The sequence below is a fragment of the Eurosta solidaginis genome, chromosome 2 (genome assembly GCF_040869045.1).
Source record: "Eurosta solidaginis isolate ZX-2024a chromosome 2, ASM4086904v1, whole genome shotgun sequence".
Classification (NCBI taxonomy): domain Eukaryota; kingdom Metazoa; phylum Arthropoda; class Insecta; order Diptera; family Tephritidae; genus Eurosta; species Eurosta solidaginis.
Window position 1 is genome coordinate 22,723,907 of NC_090320.1, and position 19,681 is coordinate 22,743,587.

Here is a 19,681-nt window from a genome sequence, read left to right on the forward strand (position 1 = left end):
AGTAAGCAGTTGTGTAGTAAAAACTCCTTAACCACCGAGTTCTTGGCTGCGTAAATCCGTAATAGATCCAACATCATCGAATGAGATTGGTGCTGATGTAAGGCTTGAACAAGTTTATCGATATAACAGAGAAGATTTAACGAGTTCCATACGGCCTTCACATTAGTACAAGACCTTCAAGCTCAAGATCTTCCCATGATACAGGAGTGGGTCTGGTTACTTAAGCTCAGAAAGTAAAAGGCTTCCGGGCATTTCCATGATAATCAGATTTAAGAAAAGAGTTGATGCGAACTAATATTATGGCAAGGAAGCTCAAATGTACAAAAAACTCGTTGTGCATTGGTGAGTATTACAGAAAATCAGTTTAACGCAGATATGCAAATATTATTTTATTTGATTACGAAAACTTAAAATCTTCTGTCACTATATAGGAATAGTCTTGAATAGTTTAGCACTTTTATGATAATCTTGAGTATACATATAAATAGGTTTGACTCCTACCTCCCAGGATTTAAGTAGGTGTTAAGCACAATATAAAGCTTTATAGATAGCTTCACAGCTTTCGCAATTCAATTGGCAACTTCACCTCTCAAAACCGAAGGAAATGTTGAAAGATGAACCTTGAAGTATTCAAATGAAAAGTTTATCGAAAAATTAATCTGCCTTTGTTCATCGGTGAGTATGGTAGTAGATTCAGATCTTAAGGTAGATCCAAAAATACAAGAAGACACGAAAACTGGAAGTACTTTTGTCTTGCCTCAGTGTGCGTGGGTTGTTAGGTTTTTTACGAATTGATATGAGAGGACATAAGAGACCGTCTCGTCAGCCGAAGTTCACTTACCATGCTGCCATCCCAGCTATAGTTACTCCTAACCTCTCAAACCTTACATAGGTCTATCCTCCGGTCATTTGGTAATTTTTCTTTAGTATATACAGCTACAGCACCCGCACCAAAAACACCGATACAAGTCCTACATGGTATCAATAGCAATGATTTTTGAAGGTTTTTGTTTTAAGTATAACTGGGTCGTGAGGTCAACAACCGTCACACTGACAGAAATTTCGAATATATTTATGTTTTTTTTGGCGTTACAAGAACAGCAACAATTGGACCTCGCGGCGTTGAAACAAAAAACTTTCCGTGAGCTTCAACTTTCGTAAAAAAAAATAGGTCAATCTTTTAAGAAGATGAAAAACGTGCATATATGGAAGAACGACAATATTTATCGCACATCACTGTACTTGTATGTATGCTTTTGTGCATGTGTGAATGTTGCGTGCATTTTCAACCAGCATTTGTAGCACAATTTTTGGCGCATTCAACTCAACGAGCAAAAGCTATAAGTGCCGTTACCCGTACGCTATCAATTTTTGTTTGTTGTTCTTTTTTTGTTTTTTTGCAGCAATTGATGACAAAAATGTTAATATTATTATTGCTGTTGTTGTTGGTGTAGTGGCATTATAAGCTGCTGCTAAGTTGCTGGTGATGTTTTTTGTTGCTTTTACAGTTACATCAGCATCTTATAAAGCTTTAGCTACCTATACACCTACACATGAAAGTTTGCGACGTAGAAAAGCTGTCGATATTAACCGCAAGCTGGTTTTTACTTTTTTTACTTCATAATTTTTTACTTATTTTTTGGATGAAAGAAATTGCGGTGTTGCAAGTAAACGCAACTTGCGGAAGGTATTGGCTTGAATTTCTTTTCGAAAACGTAGCGGCAAAATATTACGAATTCACATTTTTGGCGGTAAGCGAAATGATGTTCTTCTTCCGTTTCTTGGCATTGCGCTTGACGACATTTGGCAAGGAAGCCACTCAAGCCGCTATGGCAATCACTTAAAGATTTCGAAAAGGAACGATGAGCGGGTGTTACGGGTAACAAGGCGCCCTTAGCTAGTTGCACGCTAATGCGATAGGGTAAAGCGATAATGATTTTTTTAAAATTTTTTTGGATAATGCTAAGCCAGTCGAAAGGCGAAGAAGACGTGGAAATGGCGGATACGAAGCTCGTCGAAATAGAGCAAGATGCTTTGAAATGGGCAATTTAGGTGTAGCAACTTAAGTATTTACTGTTATGCTTTCGAAAGTGTACGTAATCGTTGCAAAGTAAGCATTTCCTATTAAATACAAGTTGCATAAGGAACGAAGGACATTTGAAGTGCTTACGGCAAGTGGCATTTAAATGAATAAACTGTAGGAAATAGTTTTAAATTATATAAGAGGTCACTCTGGAGGACGACCGATATATTTTTTCCAAATACTTATTTTCGCATTGATTCGTTTTTGCGTTACTTATTCTAGCGCCGTGTATCAACTTTGTCATATACAACTTAGTCATGTCATCCTTATTAACGTATGACGCTCTAGTCTGGTGGAAGGCTTAATACCGAAAAAAAGAACTATAAATTGAAATTGAGAAGGTGGTGTCTGAGTTCAATCAGGGTTGGGCAGCAAAAGAAAGCTTTAGGTTGAGCTAATCTAAATAGTGAGCGACTAAGGGTATACCCGTATCGAGAAAGGAGGATTTTAAGTGTTAGCTCCATTACAAATTGCACCGACGGATCAAAAATTAAAAAAAGAAACTGAAGATGGCCCAAGAAACGAAATATATTGAGGTTAATCAGTTGAACCTGGCGGAGTTATGTACTTGTGATAGAGAGTGTAGCAGACTGCTACAAGGCAATGCCGTACCAGAAGCCAATTCAATGATCTTTTTTGGCCTCCAAGCTTCCTTACAAGGAATTAAAATCCAATTTCGCCCCTATGACATCGCAATTTCTTCCCGGATAAAGCAATATTGTAGGTAATGAAGCTGATGATAATAACTGCGAGGTCCTGATCTCCTTATGGCTAGATGTGATTGGGAAAGAAAGGAATGTGCTTCCTACTCAAACTGAATAAATTTGCAGTGAAAGTACTTACCGGCATGACCATGTCACTGTGACAGCACCGATAAATAAGGAAAGGAGTCAATCAACCGCCTTCTTCATCGTTTCGGACGCACAGTTTTTCGACAGTCTGGTAGATGTGGGTGGAAAGTACATTTTTGTCACAATGGGTTAAAAGTAGAAGCTGGGAGGCTTCGATGGGTTATAGGTGAGCTAAACTCATGATCTCAACAACATCAGAAGGAGTAACTAGGTATATGATATAATTAGCAAATGCCAGGGCAGACAACGTCAGAAGCCCTTAATTGTTCTTAATGTTTGAGTCTGAGGGCTTTGGTTTAGATATGCTATGTAACCTGGTTATGAACAAGGAGCTGCCAAGTCGAGGCCTATACTGAGCATCAGACAACTTTTGTCAGGGGGAAATTTTTGAAAACACTGGGCAAATTTTTTGCACCTGAGTGTCGTGACCAGGTAGTCTGCATCATGCGAGTATAGAGGTGGTGATAGCCTCAACATGTATACCTCTCTATCTGGAGGTGATCCAGCGTGATGTTTCCCTCAGGTTGAGGAGGAAGATAAGCATCCCCTTGCTGGAGTATTAATAGATTTCCGATGATGATATGGAGATAGGAGTTCTAGAGAAGTAGCAGAAGCGTTGGGAGAATAGTACCAACGGCAGGGTAACGTAAGGGTACCTCCGGGACTTATTATTTCCTGCAGAAAACTCAGACTTAGATTTAATATGCGTCTGGGTTTATTTAAATCCGAACTTAATATATTTAGTTCGAGTAGAGAACGAAAATCGACACTGATGATGGCACAACGCCGAAACCGGTTTGTCTCGCAAACAAATTTGACAAGGGATGACGGAAAATCGTTCCAATATACATATTTATATTTTGTTGCAATTTCAGTATCAAACAAGAAAGGAAGTCTAAGTTCGGGTGAAACCGAACATTACATACCCAGCTGTACACTTTAAATGCTGTTGTTGTTTGTTTTGTGTGCTTAATAGTGTTACAAGGCTGCGCAATAATACATATGCGTATGGTTCTATTCTGAACTAATTTTCGTTTAAAAATAGCAAAAAGGATACACAGGCTAACACCAATGACCTTGAGCGGGTAATATTGCAGTTTTTTTTCTGATATGGGGATTTCCCTACTGTTTATTTTAAAATAAAGATATAACAGAACAATAAAAATACGATTGGTACAAAACTATTTTTCGCTAAGGTTTAACTTATTATTTTTGCCTACGACCCTTTTTAAAGTCATTTATATAAAAGTGGGCGTGGTCCTTAACTAATCTTATCCATTTTTACTAGAAATATTTCCTGCTATAATGAAAATATGTGTACCCAATTTTATTACGATCCGTTAGTTTTTCTTCGAGTTATGGCTCCCGAAACATAGAAAATTGCTTAGTCATAAAAAGGGCGGTGCAACGCCCATTTTTTAAAATTTGAAATTTTTCCTATTTATTGTTATAAATGCACTTGGGAAATGACATACCATTGATATAAAGCTCTTTTTTGCAAAGATATAGCTTATTTTATTCGTCCACGACCCTTTTAAAAATCTTTTATATAAAAGTGGGCGTGGTCCTTAACCGATTTCGTTAATTTTTCTTCAAAGCATTCCTTATAGTAAAGGCAACCTCTCTGCCGAATTTTGTTGCGATAGGTTTAACGATTTTTGATTTATGGAAAATAATATTTGTAAAATTGATTTTACCACAAGTGGGCGGTGCCACGCCCATTTTCAAATTTTTATCAATAGTCTCAATATCAGTCCCCACGTCAAATTTCAACATTCTAGGTGTATTATTTACTAAACCATCAGGTTTTTTGTGTTTTCCAAAATGTTATATATATAAAAAGTGGGCGTGGTTATTATCCGATTTCGCTCATTTTCAATACCAATCTATTCTGGGTCCAGATAAGCTCGTGTAGCAAATTTGGTGAAGATATCTCAATATTTACTCAAGTTATCGTGTTAACGGGCAGACGGGCGGACGGGCGGACGGACGGACATGGCTCAAACAAATTCTTTTTCGATACTGATGATTTTGATATATGGAAGTCTATATCTATATCGATTCCTTTATACCTGTACAACAAACCGTTATCCAATCAAAGTTATAATACACTGTGTACAAGTACAGCGGGTATAAAAATGGCTACTTGACTAAATAATCTGGTTCCTAAAATTGATAAATAAATAATTTACGATTTTTATAAGCATTCTACATGGCATTTCTTGGAATTACAATTGACGCGTTCTATATCAAAGAGTAGCAATAGAAATATTTCATTTTTAAATTTGATTCTATAATGACTGTCATTTGTAATATTTTGAATTTAAATTTGTCTTTTTCCATAAGCAGCAGACGCCACTAGAAACATGTTTTGTACGATAATAACGCTATCATGCCAACTTAGAGAACACTTTTTATAATTTCATTGCTATTTTCTCAATTCAAAAAAAAAAAAATGCCATAAGCGCCTACACAAAAACATGCAGCAGCGAACAGAAAAATAGCAGCGAAAATTTTTATCAATTAAAATTTTTTTATTTTCGATCTTTTAGGAAATAATTTCTATTAATTTTGTAGCTGAAAATATGAAAGCAAAACTCAAAAAGGTTTTCGAAAAAATTCGAAAGCTCAATAAAAATTTTACGAACATTTCGAACTTTTTACTAAAGTTTCTTTTCCTTTCCAACAGCGAACAGAAAATTGGAGGTGGCAATTTTTATCAAATTTCATCAACTAAATTCTTCTTTTTTATTTTCGATATTAAAAAATAAAAGAAATTCTATGGATTTTGCAACTGAAACTATACAAACCAGCCTCAAAAACTTTTTCAAAAAAATGTGTCAGTTCGAAAAAAAATTTCGAAAATTTCGAACTTTTTACTAAAATTTCTTTTCCTTTCCAGAAGCGAACCGAAAACTGGAAGTGGCGATTTTAATCAAATTACGTTTACTAAATCATTCTTTTTTATTTTCGATATTTAAAAAAACATCTATGGATTTTGCAACTGAAATTATGCAAACTAACCTCAAAAATGTTTTCGAGAAAGTTCGAAATTTAGAAAAAATTTTACGAATATTTAGAAAGAATTTTGATTTTTTATGAGCATAAGTTATGTCTACCTCTGAAAAATGGCATCGATTTTTGACAATTTCTTTTTTTTTCCAAAGGGTGTTTTAGATTTTCTAGACACTCTTCGAAAAATAGTTTGACAAAAATCAAAGCAAATTTTGAAACTTATAACTCGTCCTTTGTTCGACTGAAATTTCATAAATTCGAAATTTTCGTAAAATTTTTTCGAAGAAGTTTTCGAGATTGTTTTCATAGTTTCAGCTAAAAAGCTCATAGACACTTTTCTTCAAATATAAAAAATAAATTACTAAATTGAAGAAATTTGATAAAAATTAACACTGCTATTTTTCTGTTCACTGCTGTACTTAATTTTATACACAAACATGTCTATTTTTGCGTATGTGAAACATGTACGAACTTTTGTATGTATTTATATGATATGCAGATTTGTGTTCACATTTATTTGGTCATAAATTATCATCAAATCCTATTCAGGCAAATGTACGCCAAGTGATGGAAAGCTAGAAAAAAACGCACACATCCGTTTGTCACTATCACGTCGCTGCTGCAGTACAAATAAGAGTCAATGGAAAAATAGAAATATTAAATGCCCACAAATTGTTATTGGCATCATTTGAATGTGATCAAAATATTTATGGTAGATAAAAATTTTGAGCAAAAATACAGAAATAAGTAAATATGATATACAAATATTACACAAATATTTTATTTATCAAATATGTAGTGGTGTGTGTATTTTTGCCAAGTACATCACATGTGAAATGTTTGTAGTGTGAGTTAATATGGGGGGAGGGTCACAAACGTAAAACGCGTTTCTATTTATATTAGAGCAATGTCAGTAAATTTGACTACCAAAGCGAACATTTCTTGTTTTTTTTTTTGTACGTTTATTTAACCACATTTTATCCACTAACTCAACCGCATATGTTTCCGAAAAGTGTTAGAAGCCATGTTACATAACGATGGTGGCAGCGCTTGTATGGTAAGGCGTGTGTGCGAAAAAAGTGTAGATTTCTTGGGATGAATACATTTTGTTTGTGGTAGAAGTGACGGAGAGAAGTAAGTTCCTACTGACTGCCAGATTGACCATTGATTGAAATAAACAGCGAAATTACATTCTCGTCTTGACACACATACGCTGAAGATGTGGCAGTACTGACTTGGGGTCCATTCCCTTCGGTGATTAGTGAAATCATGGAACGAAGAAGATGAAGCTGTTACTCTTCACGAGGAAGTAAAAACCTCATACCCTTGAGTTCGCAACAAGGCTAAATGACCAGCCACTAACAATCGATTGTAAATTCAACGGGGACACGCGTATTATTAATGATCAGCAAATAAAATAAAATTTAAAAAATTTAAGCAAATTCAAATAAAATAAAGTCAAGTAAATAATCAAAGGAAATGAAATAAACTTAATAAAATAAAATCAAATTAAATTATATAAAATGAAATAAAGTAATATGATGAAAAAAACTAAAAAACATAGCCTACAAAAAAATTAAATTAAATGAAATGAAACTAAATAAAATAAGATTAAATCAATCATAAAAATAAATAAAACAAACTAAGAGTAAAAATTAAAGAATAAAATAAAATAAAATGAGATAAAATCAAGTAAAGTTATATAAAATAAACTAAAAAAAATATTTAATTAAACAAAACAAAGTATTAAAATAAAATAGAGAACAAAATAAAGCAAAATCCACTAAGACAGAAAGCAAATAAAATAAAGTAAAATTAACTCAGATAGAAAAAATTTATAAAATCAAATAATGCAAAATCAAAGGAAGTATAGTAACAAAAAATAGGATAAACTTTATCAAAACAAATAAAATAACATAAAAAAAAAAAATAAAATGAAATGACATAAAATGTAACATTTTATTTTCATTTCATATAATGAATTGAACTAAAAAATAATAATTAAAAAAAAATAAAAATAAAAAAGAGTAATATAAAGAAATTAAATATATAAATATGTAAATAAAAACTAATCAAATGAAGTATTGTAACAAAAAATAAAATAAACTTTATCAAAATAAATAAAATAACATAAAAAAAATAAAAAAATAAAAATTAAATGAAATAACTTAAAATAAAATCTTTTAATTTCATTTGATATAATGAATTGAGATAAAAAAATAATTAAAAAAATAAAATAGAGTAGATAAAATAAAAAAAATTTAATTATATAAATGAAATTTAAATGGTGAAAGAAAAGTCCAATTATGTTAGTCCAAAGCCCCAGTGTGGAAGCGCGTGAGCAGCGTCAAGCAAAAGTTAATTTATTATATCACCAAAAACTATGTACGAAATGAAAAAAATTAAGAGCATGAACAAAAGAAAAACTACAAAAAGGGTACGAAACACACTAATATCGGACGATATTGTTGCCACATGTCGCACGGTGACTGAATACGAAAAGAAGAAAACAAAAACATGAGGATGCAAATAGTTGAATTCCATTGCAAAGTTGATAGTTGTTAGGAACGTGTTTCAAATAAATATTACGTAAATATGTATGTATATACAAATGACAATATAAAAATGTATATTTCACAAGCACCGGATGATAAATTACAAATTTTTATCAGATTTTTATGTGCTACAAATTTTCACATAGTGAAAATAACAGAATATACGGACAAAAAGAAACGAGTGACCAAAATTAGGATGAAAGCGAAGGCTAGCGGAAGGATTTAGAAAAAAAAAAACAAAAAATGTAGGAACTAAGGGACTAAAATTGTAACGATGATAATGGAAAAAATGGTATACAAATAAAAAATGACACAAAAACGTTGAGGAAAAGTGAACCCAGGGGTTTTATAAATACTACCAACAATCCAGAAATATGCAACACTAGATACCATTTCAAGAAAGAAAAAAAAAAAGATGAAAGAAGCTCAAAAAGAAAGGCAACTCTTATCACACTGAAAAATAAACCTTTATTGTAACAAAATGGCGCATCAATTTGCAAAATAAACAAGTAAGGAAGGCTAAGTTCGGGTGTAACCGAACATTACATACTAAGCTGAGAGCTTTGGAGACAAAATAAGGGAAAATCACCATTTAGCAAAATGAACCTAAGGTAACCCTGAAATGTGTTTGTATGACATGTGTATCAAATGAAAGGTGTTAATGATTATTTAAAACGTAGTGGGCCTTAGTTCTATAGGTGGACGCCTTTTCGAGATATCGCAATAAGGGTGGACCAGGGGTGACTCTAGAATGTGTTTGTACGATATGGGTATCAAATTAAAAGTATTAATGAGGGTTTTAAAAGGGAGTAGCCCTTGGTTGTATATGTGAAGGCGTTTTCGAGATATCGATCAAAATGTGGACCAGGGTGACCCAGAACATCTTCTGTCGGGTACCGCTAATTTATTTATATATGTCATACCACGAACAGTATTCCTGCCAAGATTCCAAGGCTTTTGATTTCACCCTGCAGAACTTTTTCATTTTCTTCTACTTAATATGGTAGGTGTCACACTCATTTTACAAAGTTTTTTCTAAAGTTATATTTTGCGTCAATAAACCAATCCAATTACCATGTTTCATCTCTTTTTTCATATTTGGTACAGAATTATGGCATTTTTTTCATTTTTCGAAATTTTCGATATATGAAAAGTGGGCGTGGTCATAGTCGTATTTCGGCCATATTTTATACCAAGATAAAGTGACTTCAGATAAGTACGTGAACAAAGTTTAGTTAAGATATATCGTTTTTTGTGCAAGTTATCGTGTTAACGGCCGAGCGGAAGGACAGACGGTCGACTGTGTATAAAAACTGGGCGTGGCTTCAACAGATTTCGCCCATTTTCACAGAAAACAGTTATCGTCATAGAATCTATGTCCCTACCAAATTTTACAAAGATTGGTAAATTTTTGTTTGACTTATGGCATTAAAAGTATTCTAGACGAATTAAATGAAAAAGGGCGGAGTTACGCCCATTTTGAAATTTTCTTTTATCTTTGTATTTTGTTGCACCATATCATTACTGGAGTCGAATGTTGACATAATTTACTTTTATACTGTAAAGATATTAAATTTTTTGTTAAAATTTGACTTAAAAAAAAATTTTTTTTTAAAGTAGGCGTGTTCGTCATCCGATTTCGCTAATTTTTATTTAGCACACATATAGTAATAGGAGTACGTGCCTACCAAATATCATAATATCTTCAACGACTGCCAAATTAATCATAATCATTTTGATATATAGAAGCCTATATCTATCTCGATTAGTTTATGCCGTTACGGATTACCGTTATGCGAACAAAGTTAATATACTCTGTGAGCTCTGCTCAGCTGAGTATAACAAAAAAAGTTATCCGAACCTCAAACTCGAATTGTGATTCACTACCAACACTTTAACATATCAAATGCAAACGAAACGGAAATAAAAAGTGAACAAAGAACGCAAAATGAGCAGGAAGTTTAAAAATTAAACAACAAAGCAAAAAAAAAAGAAAAAACCGATAAAAAGGGAGCAAAATATAACACAGCCAAATAAAAAACAAAAATTTACACAACAACTGCAAACTTCATATAAAATTGAACGAAAGGAAAAGAATAGATTGAGAACAATACGAAAAGTTACATACAAAAGAAAAATATGTTGAAAAAACTGAACGTATACTAACTATTGGCACATGGATTCAGTAATAAGAATACATAAAAAAAATTATTAAAAGTATGAAAAAACTGTCAAAAATATATAGAAGTGTGAAAAAAAACAAAATAAAATAACAACTGAAATGAATGACTTGATGTGGCGCGATGTTGCATACCTCAAAAGCTAACTTGTAAAGTGGATGACAACGTTACTAAAGATGACATTCCTAAGTAGCTGAAGAATTAGGGTCAGGTGATAAATAGGGACAGAGAGTAAGAATAAATTAAAACAAGGAAGGACAAGTTCGGGTGTAACCCAACATTACATACTCAGCTGCCAAATTACAGCTTGCAAAACTTTTAAATTACCTACTTTTAAAAGTGGGCGGTGCCACGCCCATTGCCCAAAATTTAATAAGCTTCTATTCAGCGTCACAAGGTCAACTCACCTACCAAGTTTCATCGCTTTATCCGTCTTTGGTAATGAATTATCGCACTGCGTGGCGTGGTTATAGTCCGATTTCGTTCATTTTAAATAGCGAGATGAGTGCCAAGGAACTTACATACCAAATTTCATTAAGATACCTCAAAATTTACTCAAGTTATCGTGTTTACGGACAGACGGACGGACGGACATGGCTAAATGAATTTCCTTTTTCGCCCAGATCATTTTGATATATAGAAGTCTATATCTATCTCGATTAGTTTATGCGTACGGGGTATGAGAACAAAATTAATATACTCTATGAGCTCTGCTCAGCTAAGTATAAAAAGCAATAGTATTTAAGTACTGCTAAATTATGCGTATAGGTTTGTCGAAAGAAACGATACCCTGCGGCGAAGCGTACTAGCTCCGAACTAGTTGAAAATATAGTTCTATTGCAATAGCGTTCTGCGCTCGGAGGAATTTTGGGAATATTGCTAATTAACTTCAAAATTATTTCAGGCCTATTTCGGGACTACTTTCGGAACTAGTTCTCGATTTTCACGACCGTTTCGTAATTATTTTTGGAACCTTTTCGAGATTTTTTAGAAATTTTTCGGGAACGTTTAGAAATGGTGTTCGATATCTTTTGGGACTGCTTCGGGCCAGTTTCTCGGCTGCTTTCGTATATATTTCGAGATTATCTCAGCGTAGTTTTGAGATTGTTTTCGAGAGTATTTCAGAACTATTTCGGAATGTTTCCAAAGCCAATTCGAGAATCATTTAGAGATTGTTTTCGAAATTATTGGAAAACCTTTTAGTGATCATTTCGTAAAAAAGTATATCGGGAACAAATCGGGGTATATTGCAATAAATTTTTGTACATACTGGGCTGTGGGTATAGGGTATAGACTGTTAGGAGCGTTGTATTAACTTTACCATAACATATGCGGTAGATTTCGCCATCACCTCGTGTTAGGAAATTACATGGCTCTTATGCATTTAATTAATTATTTTCACAATTATCTCAACGAAGGTAGCCACTTCTGAAGGTACGACTTCTCAGCAGCCTTTTTTAAAGAGATTTGAGCAGACAAAACGAGTGAAGACATTCAGGCTCACTCACTGACCATAGGAAATCCTCTAAACTTTTGCAGTGTAAGCTCACAATAAATTAAAAGTTGCGGAGAAACAAGTTGGTACCCGCTGCTACGGTCATCTCTTCACCTCAGGTTGCCTTAGGCTGATGATTTGAAAATTTCGAAAAAAAAAACTGTGCCCAAGCAAGAGACATTTCATCTGAAGTCATACCCAAGCCACTTGGTCGCTACTCTAGCTTTGAATACAAAACAGTTAGAGATTATTATTGGAAATTGTATCTTAAGTTTTCTACACTTAGAAAATTATTTATATAAAACTAGGAAAACATTTCCTAAACAATGTTCTTTAAATTGAGCAAAACTTTAATTTAACAAGTAAGAATTTTTTAAGTTTTGTATAAAACTTTCGTTAATTTGAGGGGAAATATTTACATGTACGAGTTAGTTCAGTGAATAAAGGCACTCGACTGTAAAGTTGAGCAGCTCGACAGTTCCACAATTCAATTTTTAAATTTTTGTTACCTGTTTTTTGGAAGGAAATATATATACCGTTTTCCCTCATTTTAATAGCTATTTTCCTTGTTTTAGGAAATTTTTTATACCTTTCATGAACATGAAATGGTATATTAACTTTGGTTCGATGTTTGTAACGTTGCGAAATATAGAAGATAGACTCACCATTAAGTATACCGAATTGATCCGGGCGACGAAGTGAGTTGATATAGCCGTGTCCGTCTGTCCGTCCGTCTGTCTGTTTGAATTGAGATATCTCAATGAAATTTGGCACAAGGACGTATTTTTGTATTATATTAGACATTTGTCGGATCCGATAGGATCGGACCCCTATAACATATATCACTCATACAACCCATCGTTCAGATAAGACGATTTTGGTCATTCCTGCCGCAATTAAGAAAGTATAAACGTGAAACTCGGTGATATATATTCTAATATATCATAGAAGATATCCTGAAAAAATCACTTTGATCGGAGCTATATATAGTTATATCCCAAACAACCGATCGTTCAGATAGAAAGATTTTTGGTCATTTCTCCCTTAATTTAGAAAGTATAAACGTGAAACTCGGTGATATATATTTTAATATATCATAGAAGATTTTCTGAAAAAATCACTTTGATCGGAGCTATATATAGTATATATCCCATACAACCGATCGTTCAGATAGAAAGATTTTTGGCAATTTCTCCTTTAATTTCCAATATAAAAACGTTAAACTTGGTAATATTTATTCCAATATATCATAGAAGATTTCCTGTAAAAATCATTTCGATCGGAGCTATATATAATATATATCCCATACAATCGATCGTTCAGATAAGGGGGTTTTTTGCCATTTTTTTATTTTGTATTTATCTTAAAAATCGTTTAGGTATGTACATCTGTTCACTATATATTTCTTATCTTATACATCCGATTATTTGGAGATTACGAACGGGATAAGATTATTGTTCAGCCCCATTCATGAAAGGTATGAAATCTTCGGCACAGCCGAAGACAGTCCCGTCCTTACTTGTTCTTTTTTAATGTATATTTTTATAAAATCATAAAACATCATATACATAAGTAGCGGAGTAAGAAACAGTATTATTGTACTTACCAGCAAATACGGAAGTTGAATTGTGTTGTGGATCATAGGGACATACAGCTTGGCCACTTTTGGTCGCCTCCTGGGTGTAGTTATAGTCGTTGATAATATATGTATTACACATAGGTCGAAAAGAATTTGTGCCACATACAAACAAACGACCAGGCGACGTCACCACCATGATGCGTATGTAATTTTGACATGCCTCCTGTTAAATTAAAGAAAAAACGTTCATGAAAAATGAAAGAAAAACGAAAAAAAGTGCGAACAGTATGAGTATACATTTTTTAACTTGGATCTAAGGGAATTAACTCAATAAAGTGTGAGCGTTAAAAAAATTGCAGAAAAAGGAAATGTAAAAGAGGAGCAGCGTAAAATATTTGCCACACCCAACTGCAAACAAAACCTGAAGCTGATTTTTTGGCTTAAACTTGTATTGATTTCTCTTGATAAACGTTTTTTATATAATACTCGTATAATACTTTTTTTTAATTTTTTTACTTAATAATTTGAGAAAAATTTAAACAACGTGAACCTTGTAAGTCTATTCAAAGCCTTTTCTCATTTCAAATGAAGCTTTTTTCAAGTTAATGAAACCTTTTCAAATCAATTGAAACTTTTTTCATATGAAATGAAACTCTTTTCATGTCGAATGAAACTTTTCATATCAAAAAAAAAAAAACTTTTTTCAAAACAAAAGAAATTTGTTTCGAATCAAATGAAATTTTTTTCAAGTCAAATGAAAACTTTTCAAATAAAATGAAAATTTTTTTTAAATCAAATGAAGCTTTTTCATATGAAATAGAATTTTTGTCAAATCAAATGGACCTTTTTTCATATGTAATGGAAATTTTTTCATGTCAAATTAAACCTTTTTGAAGTCAACTGAAACTTATTTTGTATCAAACGAAACTTTTTTCATATTAAATGCAACTTTTTTCAAATCAAATTAAACTTTTTCAAATTAAATTTAATTTTTTTATAGCAGATGAAACTTTCTTCTTACCAAACGAAAGGTTTTCAAATAAAATGGGACTGGTTTCAAATCAAATGAAACTTTTTCCAAATGAAATCAAACTTGTTTCGTATCAAATGAAACTTTTTCTAAGTCAAATTCAACTTTTTTCAAATAAAACCGAGCTTTTTTCAAGTCAAAAGAACTTTTTTAAATATTTGATGTGAACATTTTTTCAAAGCAATTGTAACTTTTTTCATATTAAGTGAAATTTTTTTCGTATCAAAAGTAAATTTTTTCAAGTCAAATGAAACTTATTTTATATCAGATGCAAGTTTCTCAAATCAAATTGCTCTGTGGAAAATATTGGATAGATTATAGACTTTGTTGGAAGCCAAGCCCGCATTCCGAGGAGGTTGCTGCGCTAGTGAAACCCTCACTCGAAAATGAAAACATTTATTAGCTTGGAGTATTCAAAGTTCATAGAGAAAAGGCTCGACCTGTTTTAGATATGTATTAATAAAATCAAAAGCAGATAGTGAAGTGCAAAGAATTAAATCTACTACTGTAATTCAACATACTCATGCACTGGATCTTTCCATTTGTCCCTAGACTTTACAAACACCATCAAACACCGCTATGTGAAGCAACTCTCAGAGGATGTCATTCTTCTGAAGATTGCGTCCTGTTAGACCCGTTAGCTTGATTCTACCATTGGGAGAATCTTTAGTTGCAAAACAAGAGAACATCGAAATAAAAAACAGCATGATGAATATTTATAAAATAATTTTTTTCTTTAAAACAGACTCCAATTCAGCATATTCCAATTTATTTCAGTTGCTCTTCCACTACAACATTTACTTATTTATTTGCGTAAAAGCGAAAAAAGTCAAATGTCGGCCATATTGTTTTTTACATTTGCCACAAGGTACCTGCACAGATACACACGAACTAACCCACAATGTGACTTTTTACCATCACCACTTGACTATAAAATCCGGCGAAACAGCAACTGAACCAAATACAACTATCATGAAACAACAACAATAACAAAATACCGCCATGCATTGTCATTGTCACGACGAGTACCGCGACAGGCACTCTGGCACCGTAGCATTCAGATATTCATACAGGTAGATAACAATACAAAACTTCGGCCAGAAAAAAACCAGTATCCATTTTCGGTTTTCAAAAAGTTTCATTTTCAATGATCACTATTGCATAAATGCGCGATTTCATTTATGTATAGGTATAAATGTACATGTGCTTGTGTTAGTTGGAATATTTTGGCACACAACTTTTGTTAAGTCATTGGAAATGGTGCTTAATACAAAGTATCTGGGGAACTTATCGCTAACAGTTATTTTCGAGTATTTACAGTTCTTCGTGGGATATGATGTGCATCGGCAGTACAATTACGCCTAGATACGCTCACTAGAATACGTTTGTATCTATTTTCACATGGCAGTTTATTTCAAAAAAAAAAAAAAAACAAAAAAACACCAGCTGTAAAGGAAAACTCAATTATTTTAAGGTGTATTTGATATTTCTATGTATGGGATACAAAGTACCCCTCTCAGCAAAAAGGTGGCGCCCGAGCAAACGGATTTTAATCTATTTACACCTACGGTGCAAATTTACCAAACAATGGAATGCCATTGTTGGAGTTCACTCACTTCAATTAACTCTTGATCAATATACCAAAGAGGTGGCACCCGAGCAAGCAGACTTTTGGTTGCCTTTCATTTACTCAGCAGATTTCGGAAATTTCGCATCAGATAGAACTTAAAACGAATACTAGGACGCTGCAAGAGGGTCCACCTTTCTGATCTTCTAAGGAACTAGTTCATATTTATGGATAGTGGACGGCTGACGTAAACGCCGAAACGAAACAATTGTTTTATTACAGAGCTATTAACTCAATTTCAATACTCCTGTAAGATTTCGGAAGCAAATGCCAAAGGAACTCTATATAATCCTGTATGAGTGGGAGAAGAGAAAGAGTCTGAAGAACAAAAAGGTAAAGCCCAACAGCTAATTGCAGGTTTCTGATCAGCTAATTGCAACAATCGTGGAAAGGGCGCAGTTCATCTAGTAGATGTATGTACCCACATTGGACTTAAATTTTTCCTATTCTTTTATATTTTAAATCATATCTACTAATAACATCCCATAAATAAAGAATGATGTAGCCGATATAGTTTGCTAACGGTGCAGGAAGTTGTCGTAGCTCCTGACTACCCCCTAAACTATGTATGTGATGATTGAAAATTCAAAATTTCACTTCACTTTCCTGTCTGAACTAACAATGAGTCATAGACTACAAAGTTTCATGTATCATTTTTTAATACCGATAAATATTTAAATTTTAATGCAAAACACAAAACAGAGGCTTTTAATTTTGAAAGCTTTTGTCAACGGAAGCATGCTGATATCATTGTTGTTGGCTTTGACAAAAAACCGCAACATTTCCATTTTATTGCCTTTTCATTGTGTGTTGCAGCCAAACCGAATGACATTAAATCTGTAACATAAAAGATGATGTTTTATAGTAAATTTAATAAATGTAAATGAGATGAGGACATCGATATTTCTCGATATCGAGGTAGAGGGAGAGGAAGTGGGAGCGAGGTATAGGGGTTTGGGATAAGAAGGGAAATAGGTCAAAGAGGAAAAAAGATAATGCAAGGGAGAGTGATAAATGCGGAAAAAGGAAGAGAAGAACTAGGCAGTGGTGGGGATACAGACAGATATAAACAGGATGAAGGAGATGGAGAAGAATGTAGAGATAGTCAGCGATGGTGATGCAGATGCGGTTGGAGATTGAAACAGGAAAAGGGGTATATATATATAGAGATAGATACTGTCATGTAGCTGAAGAGGGAAGGAAAGACAATCATAAAGAAAGATATTGAAATAGAAATAGAGATGGTGATAGCGATAGCGATAGCGATAAAGATATAAATATAAATATATATAGATCTGTTAAGTGATAGAGATAAAGAAAGCGATAGAGATAGGAATAGAGGTATAGCTGGTGATGGGGATAGAGATAGATATTAAGATAGAGACACAGATATAGATAGAGATAGATATATAGTTAGGGGTGAAACTGAAGATAGAGGTGGCGAAGGCGATGAAGATTAAGATGGAAAGTGATTTATTGACAGAAATGCATATGGTGATAAAGAGAGATGAAGTAAAAACTTTGATGAAGACGAAAATGAATTAAGATAGAGAGAAAGAGAAAAATAGGGAAATATGTAGAGAGAGTAAGGGGAGGTAAAAGGGAAAGAGATGAATAAAGACAGGGAGGGGAAGCGAGAAGGAACTTGATAGAGAGTGGTAAGAAAATTGCTAAAGGTTTAATTGTGAGAGAAAGAAAGGGGAAAGGAGAGAGAAAGATGGAGACAGAGTGGAAGAAAGAGAGGGATTAAGTTAAAGAAGGACGGAGGGAGGGAGAAAAAGAGGGTGAGAAAATCCTTAAAGGTTTATGTGTATCTCACCGAAGTACTCTCATAGTCAGCTTGTACAAAATATACTGAGAATAAGGATAAAGAGAAATAAAGAGAAGGGGTAGGAGAGAGAAGTGATAGAGTGGAAGAAAGAAAGGCACAGAGGGAGGGAGAAAGAGAGGGTGAGAAAATCGTTAAATATCCAAGTGTATCTTTTTTAAAATTCTCTGATAGTCAGCTATGCTTTATTCTTGAAATAATTAAAAGCGGAAATTCTGAGGCAATTCAGTAGGTTGACAATTTTAGACTAAAAAAGTCGGTATGTTGTGGAGAGGCAACAAGTTATGGTCCCTTTTAAAGATCAATTGCTTCAAACAAAAACACAAAACATTAGTTCGAATTTTCTTAAAAAAATCTGCGGAATAAATAGAAGCTGCTTTAGAAGGCTTGCATGTATGCTATTGTGGTCTTCATGCGGATACTGTAGGATGGGAGGAAGGACATAATTTATGAAAGTAAACTGGTAATGATGCTGCACTCAGTAGGCAAAGCTTACATTTGAAAACATAGCCGATAGAAAGTCGTAAGCGGGAGTAAACTTCATGCAACAAGCGGCTAACTCACACGAGGACCCGCAGGCAATCTATGCACCATATAAGAGGATACGGAAAGCCTTAAAAAAGTTAGATTGTGTAAAGTTTTTAATAGCTATGAAGCATATAAGAGCAATTGCATTATCTTGAGAATTTTTGAAAGAGTTTTGTGAGCACTTTGTTTCATCTTATATTAGGATCAAAACAGTTCAGCGTAAGCTAAAATACTTTACTTCGGCAAGTATCTGATTGTTGAAACAAGTATTTTATCCATCAAAGTCTCGTTTAAAAGGTGAAAAGTAAACAAGCGACAAAGATACCATTTGATATCGAAATTTTTGTGACAGGTTACTCCTACGCCGTGGCTTTCTCTACAAAATATTTTTCGGAGTTACATGTGGTGTCTCAGTATACAAGCTAAAAAAGAGTCAATTTAGAAAATCTTAAAATCTGACCAATTGTGCGGAGTATTAAGACCTTAAAGTATTTCGAACTTAAAAGTATTTCGTACTTAGAACAAACTTGACCAAGAACCTTCATAAAAATCGAGCAATCGAACTTTTTTGTTTTCTAAATATTTCCCTGCTCTCAAAGCATGAACTCCAAAATTTTAGCATTTAAACTTGTATAGTATTTTGTATTTTAAAATATTAAATAAATGTATATAATATATGTATATTTAGGGATCCCGGAATAGGGAATTACAGCCAAGTGCCACTGCCGCTCCGAAATATGTAATACTAATATACATATAGTCCTTGTCACCTGGAATTTTCATGTCAAACACTAGCATGTGTATTAGCATAAATACATACATGTGTACGTACTTATATGTCCACCCCTTGCGGTGACTATGTGGTAAATGTGTTTATCCGTTTGTAATAAAATATGCAATGCTTTGGGGG

The 19,681-nt window shown here is 33.4% G+C and overlaps 1 protein-coding gene across 1 annotated transcript in view; it reads right to left on the minus strand.

The window, feature by feature from the left end:
- Positions 1 to 19,681, minus strand: part of Sema1a (semaphorin 1a) — a 678,660-nt gene that overhangs the window by 152,838 nt on the left and 506,141 nt on the right. The window contains 1 exon segment of the mRNA XM_067764629.1: positions 13,786 to 13,981. Coding sequence (XP_067620730.1) covers positions 13,786 to 13,981 — 196 coding nt within the window.